This window comes from Schistocerca gregaria, chromosome X (genome assembly GCF_023897955.1).
Source record: "Schistocerca gregaria isolate iqSchGreg1 chromosome X, iqSchGreg1.2, whole genome shotgun sequence".
Taxonomy (NCBI): domain Eukaryota; kingdom Metazoa; phylum Arthropoda; class Insecta; order Orthoptera; family Acrididae; genus Schistocerca; species Schistocerca gregaria.
Window position 1 is genome coordinate 536,544,043 of NC_064931.1, and position 14,013 is coordinate 536,558,055.

The 14,013-nt window shown below is 38.3% G+C and overlaps 1 protein-coding gene across 1 annotated transcript in view; it reads right to left on the bottom strand.

The window, feature by feature from the left end:
- LOC126298572 (lysosomal aspartic protease-like) overlaps positions 1–13,122 on the bottom strand; it is a 50,010-nt gene extending 36,888 nt beyond the window's left edge. Inside the window, exons 1-2 of the mRNA XM_049989941.1 lie at positions 12,721–13,122; positions 11,502–11,652 (exon numbers count right to left, since the gene is read on the bottom strand). Coding sequence (XP_049845898.1) covers positions 11,502–11,652; positions 12,721–12,800 — 231 coding nt within the window. The 5' untranslated portion in view covers positions 12,801–13,122. The remainder of the gene's footprint in view (positions 1–11,501; positions 11,653–12,720) is intronic.
- Positions 13,123–14,013: the final 891 nt, after the last annotated feature.

A 14,013-nucleotide genomic window follows, 5' to 3' on the forward strand; every position in this document is an offset into this window, starting at 1 on the left:
TGATGCTGCAGTTAATATCTTAAAGTTAACAACCATTTTATTAGCATTGTAAATATGGCCCTTAGTCTAACATCGACTGTAATCTTAAAATTCTGTTTCCAAAATGTCAACTCGATCAGGGTCTGCTAATAACTTTCCCCCACATACAATACATTGCTGAATGCTCTGTTTGTAAGCCTGTCTAACCTCCCAGAGCTTGAAAACAAGTTAGTAAACATTTTAGCTTTTTATTGCATTATCTGGCCACTGACAGGCATGCCTTTTTCTTGTTTTTGGGCGAACCAAAGATAAAGAGCTCCCCCTACTTTTTCAGATTCAGACATTTTCAGTGTTTCTTGCAAAGATTTATCACAGCTTGCTCTAGAAACTTAGACTTCCCCCACTCCAAAACAATAGAAACATCAACTCTGTGATTATCCACAACAGTTTTCAGTAAACTTTCTTTCCCAACTTCTTTGATAGCAACTAATTTATCAGTGAAAGTAATCGTAAAACACTTCCACTTAGTTGCCATAGCATAAAAATACACATGCAACAGAAGAAAACCACCACTTGGATTCATCATTGTTAGCAGTGTAGCTATACTTAGACTGGTGAGTTAGTGGCTGGGGAAGCAACTCAAGGTCGGGCGCCCACCCCTCCATAACATTCTCATCCTCAAATTATTTCCGTGCAGTACAATACTGATTTTTGGTTTTGTCAATTTTGGAGGCATTTTGGGTGATGCAGGTTTCAGCTGACCTAAGTTAGGTTAACTGGAGTTTTACTGTACTTTTCTAGTGCAGTTCCTACAGTATACTTTAATTTTTGCCATACATCATTCATATTTCCACCCCATAACTGAAAGTATGCTGTTGACAGCAACAGAAATTAGCACACAGTTCCATTCTGTAATTTATTGTCAATATTATTTCCCTGTCTCTCTTAATGTAGATAGTGTCAGAAGTTCCATGTGGCTTTTCGCGGATGATGCTGTAGTATACAGAGAAGTTGCAGCATTAGAAAATTGCAGCGAAATGCAGGAAGATCTGCAGTGGATAGGCACTTGGTGCAGGGAGTGGCAACTGACCCATAACATAGACAAATTTAATTTATTGCGAATACATAGAAAGATGGATCCTTTATTGTATGATTATATGATAGTGGAACAAACACTGGTAGCAGTTACTTCAGTAAAATATCTGGAAGTATGCGTACAGAATGATTTGAAGTGGAACGATCATATAAAATTAATTGTTGGTAAGCCGGGTGCCAGGTTGAGATTCATTGGGAGAGTCCTTAGAAAATGTTTGACCTATACTTGAGTACTGCTCATCAGTGTGGGATCCATACCAGGTCGGGTTGATAGAGGAGATAGAGAAGATCTAAAGACGAGTGGCACGTTTTGTCACAGGGTTATTTGGTAAGCGTGATAGCATTACGGAGATGTTTAGCAAACTTAAGTGGCAGACTCTGCAAGAGAGGCACTCTGCATCGCGGTGTAGCTTGCAGTCCAGATTTCGAGAGGGTGCGTTTCTGGATGAGGTATCGAGTATATTGCTTCCCCCTACTTATACCTCCTGAGGAGATTACGAATGTAAAAATTAGAGAGATTCGAGTGCTCACGGAGGCTTTCTGGCAGTCGTTCTCCCCGCGAACCATACGCAACTGGAACAGGAAAGGGAGGTAATGACAGTGGCACGTAAAGTGCCCTCCACCACACACCATTGGGTGGCTTGTGGAGTATAAATGTAAATGCTTTTTTAATCTAGACTGATGCTATAATAGCCTTGCAGGTGTTTACTCCTTCCTCTACGCAAATGAAATGCATGAGTTCAGGCCTGTTCATTGACAGGACGTCCAGAGCATTAGCATCTCAAATGTTTTAAAACTGTCTAACCACCAAGATCTTGAAAAAATAATCTTTTTGTTCCTCACCTAACAACTTAGTTAACATTTTTGCTTTGTATTGCATTTTTTATATACTAAATGTGTGCATTCCTATCAGCCTTTGAGAGATTGAAATTACCTCCCATTACTATGGCACAAAAAAGAACTATACATGCAATAACCTTCAGATTTTCTTTGATGCATTCCACCACTTTTGACAGTTGAGGCAACAGAGTCATCCACTTAACATTTTTGATCATATATAAAACTAATTTAACAGAGGTTTGATGGTAGTTAACATACAATCTACACTGGCATCCAGTTTAGCTATATAGCTTACCTATGATCGATTCACAACAGAAGAATTTCACTATAGCATACATCTGGTTGTAGCTAGATTTCTGTTTGCAGCACTATGTGTAAATTAATACTGTTCTTGTGAATAATGCTTGAACTTAACCTTGGATGCTCTGACAGCTGTGTTGAGTCAATGAGGTCTATTTTCTATGACTGGCCTATAAGGAAGTATTTTCCTCCTCTGCTATGGTGAATGAGATCAGTTTACTGCCCTGGGAGAGTCTACAAGTTGGTGCTCAATGTGTCAAACTTAGTATAACTCTGATCATATGAGTGCTGCATGCAATTTCTTACCAGAGTAATGTATGCTTGACCTAGTCAGGGGAGCCTAGTGGCTTTCCGTCCAAATACTGCAGTTACAGAAAGCTAAATCCAAAGTTGTCACACGGTTGACAGAGCCTCTGGTTTAGGGGCCCCATCCCATTCCAAAACATAAGACCATGATAAGCCCTGGGAACAATGCTGCAAATTATGATTCTTGCTTTCATGATACAAGAAAGATTAGTGGCAGTCATAACTCTGAACATATTTCAGAAGTGGCTGAGGATAGTCTCTGAATTGAGGTGAAAGGTATAGTCAGTGAAACACTGCTAAATTATATTAATATCTTGTGCAAAACCCCTCAGCAAACATACTACACATATGCTGAATTTACAGGACAGTAGCTATTTTTTGTGGCTTCATTACCTCGCTCATGAAGGAAGGTTCCAGTTTAGCATTCCATCAATGATTATCACTGGAAGCAAAACACTGGATCAGATTTCAGAAAAGAAACTGGCTATGTCCTTTTCAAAGAAATCATTCCAGAAGTCAACTTCAGTGATTTAAGGAAACCTTGGAAAGCTTAAATTTGTATGGTGAGATTTGGATTTGAGCCTACAGTCCTCCCAAATAAAGAGTCAAGCACCTTAGCCATTGCACCAAGTTGTTTAATGGACAATGATGGTGCTCCCTATAATTAACAACACCTTCTCCCTTTCATGCCTTCTCACATCTTGTAGGGATACTGGTCCCATTCTAAATGGAAGAAGCAGTTCATCCTGGCTCACACATCCTATCAGTAACATACAGTGTCTCGTGCCTACTATTAAGGCATACAGGGAATGCCACATGAGAAGTAATAGTGTTCATTTTCCCAGATTTGCAACTTTGGCATTGTCAGTTCTTCACTGATTGAAACAGACTGGAATAAATATATTTGGCTCCCCAGTAATATGTAATACCTTATTTTATACTAGCATCTTTAGCTAACATGTAGCCCTACAGATAGAAATGCTTCTGTCTGCTAATCATCATTGATTTAGAAAGCATTGTTCCTGCAAAATTCAGCTCGTTCTTTTCTCACACAATGTCTTGTGAACTAGCATAGAGGGCAACAGGCAGAATCTGTGCCCCACTCCAGACAATTAACGAAGGTTTGAGCATACGAAATAGATTCACAGATATATGAATGGCATGAAGACTTCTTAAGTAATTGAACCCAATATGTTTTCTCGACAGTGCACATTCATAAAAAAGTAGAGTATCATCAGGAGTGCCCCAAGGAAGTGTGATAGGACTGCTTGTTCTATGTATGCATCGACAATCTGGGTAGGGTGAGCAGCAATCTACAACTCTTTGCTGATGATGCTATAGTGTATGAGAAAGTGATGCCAGTCAGTGACTTTAGGGTACAGGATGACTTACACAAAATATCTATTAGTAGTATTAGTAGCAGTAGCAGTAGCAGTAGTAGGCTTCAAAGGGACTCTAAGCTCCCATGCCGATCTCACATGATTCCTCCAGATGCTCCTGTCTTGTGCTGCCTCTTGCCAGTTATTTATTCCCAATCTTTTGCATATGCAAACAATTTCAAATATCTATTTGGTATGCGAAGTGGCAGCTTACTCTAAATGTAGAAAAATGGTAATTAACATGGATGAGTGGGAAAAACAAACCTTTATGGTCAAATACAGTATTAGTGGAATGCTGCTTGACACAGTCATGTCAATTAAATATGAAAAGGAATAAGCACGTGAGGTTGGGAATAGGGAAAGTGAATGGTTAATTTAGGCTTACTGGGAGAATTTGAGGAATATGTAGTTCATCCACAGAGCAGATGGCATGTAGAACACTAGTATGACCTTCCTTGTGGACAGCCAGAGTGTTTGGGAGCTGCACCAACTCAGATTAAAGGAAGGTGGCAAAACAATTCGAATGTAATCTGCTAGAATTGTTACCAGTAGTTTCAATCAACATGTGAATATTACAAAGATGCTTTGTGATCTCAAATGAGGATCTGTGGGGAGAAGACTATGTTCTTTTCATGAAACAATGTAGAGAAAATTCAAAAAACTGGCATTTGTGGCTGACTATGGTAAGGTTCTATTGCCACAAACACACGTTTTGCGTAAAGACCACAAGACAAGACAAGAGAAATTAGAAATCATATGGAGGTGTATAGGTAGTAGTTTGCCCCTCATTCCATTTGTGAGCGGAACATGGAAAGTAATGTCTAGTAATGGTACAATGTACCCTCTGCCATGCACCATGTGGTGGCTTGCCGAGTATGTATGTAGCTGTAGATGTAGTGACTTCTATTTGAAGTTCATAACTGAGTTTTCCTTATATTCTAATATCAGTGTTGGGGAGGTGCCTGAGGGTGTCCAGAAACCCCACATGGGATGGCGTAGCCTATCCCAGTTTGAATTATGGAAAAATGTAGGAAGATGCAAGGCAATACTGACCCTATGACTTATCTTAGAAGATGGGTTAAGGAAAGGCAAATGTATCTTTATAACATTTGTAGACTTACAGAAAGCTTTTGTCAATGGTGATTGGATAACTGTCTTTGAAATTATGAAGGTTGCAGGGATAAAATATAGGAAGCAAAAAACTGTTTACAGGTTGTACAGAAACCGGGTTGAGGGGCTTGAAATGGAAACAGTGGTTGAGAAGGGATAAAGACAGGGTCGTAGCCTATCCCTGATGTTAATCAATCTGTACAGTTACAAAGAAATAAATGAAAAAAAGGAAAATATGGAGTAGGAATTAAAGTACAGAGTTGTTGTTGTTGTGGTCTTCAGTCCTGAGACTGGTTTGATCCAGCTCTCCATGCTACTCCATTCGGTGCAAGCTTCTTCATCTCCCAGTACTTGCTGCAACCTACATCCTTCTGAATCTGCTTAGTGTATTCATCTCTTGGTCTCCCTCTACGATTTTTACCCTCCACGCTGCCCTCCAATGCTAAATTTGTGATCCCTTGATGCCTCAAAACATGTCCCTTCTTTTTGTCAAGTTGTGCCACAAACTCCTCTTCTCCCCAATTCTATTCAATACCTCCTCATTACTTATGTGATCTATCCATCTAATCTTCAGCATTCTTCTGTAGCACCACATTTCGAAAGCTTCTATTTTCTTCTTGTCCAAACTAGTTATTGTCCATGTTTCACTTCCATACATGGCTACACTCCATACAAATACTTTCAGAAACGACTTCCTGACCATTAAATCTATACTCGATGTTAACAAATTTCTCTTCTTCAGAAACGCTTTCCTTGCCATTGCCAGTCTATATTTTATATCCTCTCTACTTCGACCTTCATCAGTTATTTTACTCCCTAAATAGCAAAACTCCTTTACTACTTTAAGTGTCTCATTTCCTAATCTAATTCCCTCAGCATCACCCGATTTAATTTGACTACATTCCATTATCCTCGTTTTGCTTTTGTTGATGTTCATCTTATACCCCCCTTTCAAGACACTGTCCATTCCGTTCAACTGCTCTTCCAAGTCCTTTGCTGTCTCTGACAGAATTACAATGTCATCGGCGAACCTCAAAGTTTTTATTTCTTCTCCGTGAATTTTAATACCTACTCCAAATTTTTCTTTTGTTTCCTTTACTGCTTGCTCAATATACAGATTGAATAACATCGGGGAGAGGCTACAACCCTGTCTCACTCCCTTCCCAACCACTGCTTCCCTTTCATGTCCCTCGACTCTTATAACTGCCATCTGGTTTCTGTACAAATTGTAAATTGCCTTACGATCCCTGTATTTTACCCCTGCCACCTTTAGAATTTGAAAGAGAGTATTCCAGTCAACATTGTCAAAAGCTTTCTCTAAGTCTACAGATGCTAGAAATGTAGGTTTGCCTTTTCTTAATCTTTCTTCTAAGATAAGTCGTAAGGTTAGTATTGCCTCACGTGTTCCAACATTTCTGCAGAATCCAAACTGATCTTCCGAAGGTCCGCTTCTACCAGTTTTTCCATTCGTCTGTAGAGAATTCATGTTAGTGTTTTGCAGCTGTGACTTATTAAACTGATAGTTCGGTAATTTTCACATCTGTCAACAGCTGCTTTCTTTGGGATTGGAATTATTATATTCTTCTTGAAGTCTGAGGGTATTTCACCTGTCTCATAAATCTTGCTCACCAGATGGTAGAGTTTTGTCATGACTGGCTCTCCCAAGGCCGTCAGTAGTTCTAATGGAATGTTGTCTACTCCCGGGGCCTTGTTTCGACTCAGGTCTTTCAGTGCTCTGTCAAACTCTTCCCGCAGTATTGTATCTCCCATTTCATCTTCATCTGCATCCTCTTCCATTTCCAGTACATCACCCTTGTATAAACCTTCTATATACTCCTTCCACCTTTCTGCCTTCCCTTCTTTGCTTAGAACTGGGTTTCCATCTGAGCTCTTGATATTCATACAAGTGTCTCTCTTTTCTCCAAAGATCTCTTTAATTTTCCTGTAGGCAGTATCTATCTTACCCCTAATGAGATAGGCCTCTACATCCTTACATTTGTCCTCTAGCCATCCCTGCTTAGCCATTTTGCACTTCCTGTCAATCTCATTTTTTAGACGTTTGTATTCCTTTTTGCCTGCTTCATTTACTGCATTTTTATATTTTCTCCTTTCATCAATTAAATTCAATATTTCTTCTGTTACCCACGGATTTCTATTAGCCCTCGTCTTTTTACCTACTTTATCTTCTGCTGCCTTCACTACTTCATCCCTCAGAGCTACCCATTCTTCTTCTACTGTATTTCTTTCCTCCATTCCTGTCAATTGTTCCCTTATGCTCTCCCTGAAACTCTCTACAACCTTTGGTTCTTTCAGTTTATCCAGGTCCCATCTCCTTAAATTAGGAGAAGAAATAAAAACTGAAAGGTTTGCCAATGACATTTTATGATATAGCGGTGCATGTATTATAAAGTTCCTTCAGACATGTATGCATGTCCAAAGTAACTTTACATTGTAATTCAAAATAATACAGAGCCTGCAATATTTTATTTATGTGCCAATGCCGGGCAAGTGACTTTCAAATAAAATATCTCTCTCATATGGGGGGATGTGACACATAATGAACGAACGAGTACAGGATGTAGACACATGGTTGTCGCCATATGGAAATTTGGGTCTGGCCGTGAGTTGAGCTTGGATAGCTTAATGGTGAGGTGCACAGTATCTTTCTACAAGGAGAATGAATCTGGTGGGTCACTGTGCAGCCTCTTCAAGCTGATGAAACACAATCTGAAGGTATATAAATGATGCAGAATTTGCAGTTAGGTCTACAGGCAGGACATCTGCTGCACTAACTGGACATCCTTGGGCAGTTAAGGAAGCATAACGAGTCTAATACTGGGCTTTAATATGCGGCAGTCCTTGCCCATAGGGCCACTTAGTGTTTCCTTTTCCTTGGAATCATCTCCACAATCTTGAAATGGTGCCACAGGTAACATTCAACTCAGTCCACCTTGTGGTTACTGTGAATGGCTGGCCTTTAATCTGTCAATTATCCAGTCACATGTAACATCATATTCCCTGTAATTCAAATACTGCTTGCCAACTTCCAGTAACATGCAATTATAACTAATACAAGACCTCTGCACACAGGAACAGTTATGTGGTCTTATACTGGCGTATTTCTTATCTGTTTCCCACTTCCTGCACAGTGTCACAATGATTTTTCATAGATATCAAATATCGTTCAACTTTTGCACATGGGTTAGTGTACATACATGATTTACTTGTTCAGTGCTTAATCTTGTGAAAAACAAGAATAGAAATCATTCTTACTTTTCATTCATACATTCCCAAAATGTTCTATATACCCCCCCCCCCCCACACACAGAGAGAGAGAGAGAGAGAGAGAGAGAGAGAGAGAGAGAGAGAGAGAGAGAGAGAGAGAGTGTCCTGGTTCACTACACTGACCACGAAGATGAGCTACAGTGCCCGTAAAAAGTATTTAGGCAGGACATTGTAGTTGTATAGATGTATGTTTGTGTATAAGTGTGTACCAGAGTCAAATCCAGGATTTTTTTATTTGGGGGCGGGGGTGGGGGCTGAGCTCACAGAAATTTTGTATCACTGTGTCACGTCAGAATTCTTTAAACATAGGTGTTTCCTTAATCTACTTTAATTCCAACTACAATAGTATGAAAATTTTTGAGCCTGTTCAGTCTGAAAACTATGATGGAAGAAAGGGTTAGCATTTATTTATTTTAAAGAAGAAGAAACAGGTTTAGTTCTGGGGTGGCTTTCAAGTAGTCCATGAGCTGCACAGTTAGCAAGTGTACATGCATTGTTATGAGGTTCATGACGAAACGCAGCAAATTGTTATTGAATTTAAACCAATCTCTAGGGTGAAGACTACACTAAACGACCAATGAATGTAAAATGAATATCAAACTTCAGCCGAAAGACAAAGTAAAGAAAAGAAGAAAATTTTTTTTTGACATGTGGCATAGCAAGGATGGGGCTGAGGTATTATGTAATGAAGGTAGATAGTGTTTAATGTCCCATCAATGAAGACATCATCAGAAATAGAGCACAAGCTCCAACTGTGGAAAGAAATTGGCTGGACCCTTGCAGAACCATCCCAGAATTTGCCTTAATTCATTTATGGAATCATGGGGGACACCTAAATCTTGAAGGGAGATTGGAACCACAGTTGTTCCAGAAAACAGACGATGGCTTATCACTGCACAGCGCTACGAGGTTGGTGACTTCACAGACGGGAATGTTTTGCAGATTTCATGGAAAACACGGTTCATGAAATCATAGATACATTCCATTGAAGAATTAATAGCAAATTATTAATCAACTGTGTTCAGTCAGGGAAATTATGAACTACTGGCGAGAGGTGTCAAAAATGCTCATGAAGAAAATGCTAGGATGGTGAGTCGTTACATGCTTGTGCAACATCCCTGGCACTACTGGGCTCAAAAATTAGTGAAAACCTCAAATGAAAATGACAAGATATTACTATAACTGCTCCAGAAATGATACACAATTCAAGTGTTTTCTGACAGTTCATAATCTGCAGTCTACTGAGTAAAAACCTAAAATGCTAACAAAAACTTCATGCAACTGATCTAATGGTTTGGTGATTAATATGACAGTCTGGAGATGAAAAAGTGCTTGTTAATATCTGAACAATGGTTAAAAAATTCAGCATTTCTTCTATTCTTGCCACACAAGGCATATAGATCACACCTTTGATCTCAGTAGGTAGTAAGAATCACAATGAAATAAATAAAGGAAATAGAAATGAAAATAAGTGTCTGAATTGTTATGGAATCTATTGTTATTTTGTATCAAATATATCTCAAAAGAATAGTGAAGAATACTTCAGAACCAAGTGATAAATAGTTGTCTTTTACTGAGTCGAGTTTTTATAATGTATTTCAGGCTTTTACACTGAAGGCACAAACTGAACTTTTGGCATTTCACTTGGAATGTACCATCTCCTAAGCACAGGTTTTTCCCTTAAAAAGAAGAAGAAGAAGAAACACAAAAAAGGGCACTTCTCAGGCTTATGAATATCTGTCATCTGTTTATATTCAAGTATACAACAGCTAACAACACAAGCAAGGTGGTACATAATACTGTCATTTGTGGAACAAGGAAATGGGATGTGATGTCCTCTGAAGAAAGGTTTCTTACTGCAAGGAGAAACACTTTTACAGGAAACACTGGCAGTATGTGATCTGTATTATTCCCAAGAATATTTTAGTATTTAGGAATATACTTCCACTTTGAGACCGCTAAAACAAGAATGAAGCTGGATTTCCAAATGCAATGAATTCCTGCACATTCACAATCCCCACCAACAGCTTTAAACACCAACTACTGTTCCGACATTTCATGAACACACATCAGTGGAAGTACTGATGATTAGAGCTCCACAATTTTGAGTAGTGTTAATAAAACTGAAATGGACACAGAGAGAACTTCTAACAGAAACTACCAAGGGTAAATGTATACATCAATTAAAGAATTATATACAATTTGACAAAAAGTAGCTTGCAAATCATTGTTGAATGAAGAAGAAACAATTTGAATCCCTTTCAATGCTTGGTGTACAAATGAAAATGTGCATTCAGGTGACTGTGAAGCCAAACTCAGAGAAAAATTAAATATGTTATCGCTACTTCATTATAACATTTATATTAAGTAGCCACAGTTATTGTGGTGAATTCATAGTGCTTTTAAAAAAAACTGGTACAGCTTTACAATCACATGGTCATTTGTAAGCCCATACAGAGCTTAGTAAGGGGGGTATAGCAAATGATGTTTCATTAAAACTAATACATTATGAAAAAGGAATTGTCAAATTCTAGAATGAGCCACACTCACACAACTAAATAACTGTACATTTTGACATTAGAATTACTGTATTCAGTTCTGTATAATACACATTTAATGTAGATGACATAGGAGCAGTAACATAATAGGACAGAGACTGAGATCTTATGTTCAGTCTTTAAAAAAATTTCCTTACATCCTCTTGTAATTCCCTCTTCTTTGAATATCTATTGCCATAAAACTCTCTCGACTAATACCAAAGACGCTCATAACAAACATGTAGTTACAGATGAAGCCACTCCCTTGTCCTAACACAAACTACTTAAGCAGACTTAAATTAATCAAGTACTGTGCATGTGAACATGTGGAAGGAGAATGAATGAATTTTCACCTGACAGTACTAACTGACAGCAGTAATAGTTCCTGGTCAGTGATGAGAGAAATGACATGATACCAGACCATGAAACATCCTTTAATATTTGTTCTACTGTCTTGACAGAATGTCCAACATAATGTCAGTAAGAATTTTTGTGGTGGAGGTGTGCATTTCAAGTTTTCAAAGTAGAAACTCAACTTAAGCTCCAACTGCAACTTGAAGTGGCATTATTAACACCGCATGTAAATCTTGTGGCAGTTCTGAGCAATACCACACAACATACCATGCAACACAAATTGTTAATGTGACAGATACACTTATGAAACACTTACATCAAGGTATTTAAACAAGGCAACAGAATCATTATATTTGGGCTTTGGTGGCTTGTTCCACATTGCTCTCTCTAGCTCTTCAACTTGTTCAAAATCAGTCCCAACTTCCATCATCATGTGTAGGGGTGATTTCATCCTCTTGAGAGGTATGCTAGAAAGAAAATTATTATTTATTCCATGTTATGTAAGAGCAATAGTATTACTCTGTAATCTACTATGGAACAACTTACACATTTCTTAATTATGGTACTGAACTGTGGGGTTCTATGGCATGGCAGACATGCACTTGCATAGACTATTGCCCATTCCTAATCATGGTACTGAATTGTGGGGCTCTATGGCATGGCAGATCTACACCTGCATAGACTATTGGTATTGGGATACAGAAAAGAGCAATTAGGTAAATGCATGGTCTAAGTTCCAGTGAGTCCTGTTGTGGATCCTTTGCCCAACATAAATATTTAACTATATATTCCTTATATTTGTATAAACTGTTTACATGATTATGAACAGCAAAAACACAGTAAGTGAGGACAGTGACACGCGTAATTATAACACCAGAAGTATAGGTAACTACTTCAGGCTGAGGTCAAAATTAAAAACAACAGACAAAAGTCCTTGATAGCAGATATGGCTCAGAAACTTGTCACATACCTTTGAAAATTGCAAAGTAAAGCTGTCCCATAGTGAGTTAAAAGCTTTCTTAGTAAATAAGTGTTTGTATTCAATCAGTGAACTCTAAGCTCCAGGACTTCTGTTATGCCACTCCACTCCTACATGTTAGTATTATTTATGTTTATTTATTACTCAACTATGGATGCAAAAGTATCGCGTATTGTTGGCAGTGTCCAGGTCTTAGCTGAGAAGTGATTTTTGAAATCTCATTTAGATTTCAGTGTACAGCAGCTTGGTGTGAAGTTACAGCCTACAATCTGTACACTCTTTTTTACTCCCGCCCCCCCCCCCCCCCCCCCCTGAAATGAACCGGCTGTAAGTAAAACCTGTAGGCTAATTATGGTAAATTGGTCTACAGGTAACCTAGCAACGATATGCCGAGGGGTTGTAAAATATTACATGAATAAGTTATTGTACTGTGATTAATTAACTTCGGTACTTTTGAAAGCTAAACATAGCACAAATTTACCTGTTAGTTATTTTCTGCGCTAAAGAGGAGAACCAAAACCAGAATAACGTAAATATGTATTGATGATTATCTCACCTTAGCTGTTCGGTAAATCTACCGAACAACAACAGCATTCCCACAAGAGAATACAACACAACACATCGCACGAACACCATCCTCACACCGACTGAGCTTGTGGCTGACTGACTCCCTTCCCGTTTCCTCCTTAACTGAATCCAGAGACCCTATGAGCGTGTTGCTCAATGACTCTTTGTTGATATATAACGGGGATTCCCCTAAACTCCATTATATAATGTACGTACTAAACAGACCACAGGAAACAAATAATTCAAACTATCCTACAGCATCTACTATTATGGATAAATAACGTCTTTTATAAATGAATCAGTACAATTCTCGCTGAAATATGTTACATGACATTTCTAGCGGTGCGATATGATGTGTCGATTCACAAAGTGTACAGTGATGAACGACTGTAAATGTATGAGATACAGGTCGATTCGAGGCCGATCCAAAACAGACGTCAACGGAATGGAACGAAACATCATAGTCACATGGTGAAGTGTTCACACTAGGCGGACCGTCAAAACGATGTCAGTTCAGTTAGGCCAGTAGCTTAAGGGGGAGAGTGATTACGAGATAACATTCGTGATAAAAAGTCAGAATATAGTATCAGAATTAAGGGACTAACGACAATAAAATTTATTATTGGTCAAAGCAAACTTCGTCACAGACGATCTTGATTAATTTTGTATGGTCTGTTGCCAAGTGAAACGACATTTAAAAACATCGACATTTATTTACTAGTGAAAATATATGTGGTACACTACACACAATTACATAAAACAATATTCACAAAGGAATTCATAGATAATGATAAACTTAGATATTACCTTTTTTCCCTATGTCACAAACAACGTTGGAAATAAGTACATTTTTCTCCTTCAGTAGATCTAAATATTATAAATAATTTATCATTTTTAAACATTTAGCATCTCTTATTGTACAACATCAAATACAAAAAAATTCAATTCGGTATGAAACGCTTCCAATAGGTAGCTAAAACAGCTCAAAATAATAAAATAAAGACTAAGAGAACGCCAAACCACTACTACATCAAGAGCGAGTGAGCCAAAATACGTTTACTTCCGATGTTAGCAGATTTTATTCTCGTGAGACTTTGTCTTTGATGCCCCCTTCCTTTGATGCCCTGCGAGAATGCCACTGTTATACATCCACTGGGAAATGTTTTAACATTCCGTTCCGTCCCTTTTCATCCCATTAAGTGTGAAGGTTGATTCACACTTAAAGGATCGGCACGGAATATGAAAACATCCCACAATGCATTTTAAATGGAGGCACTTTTAG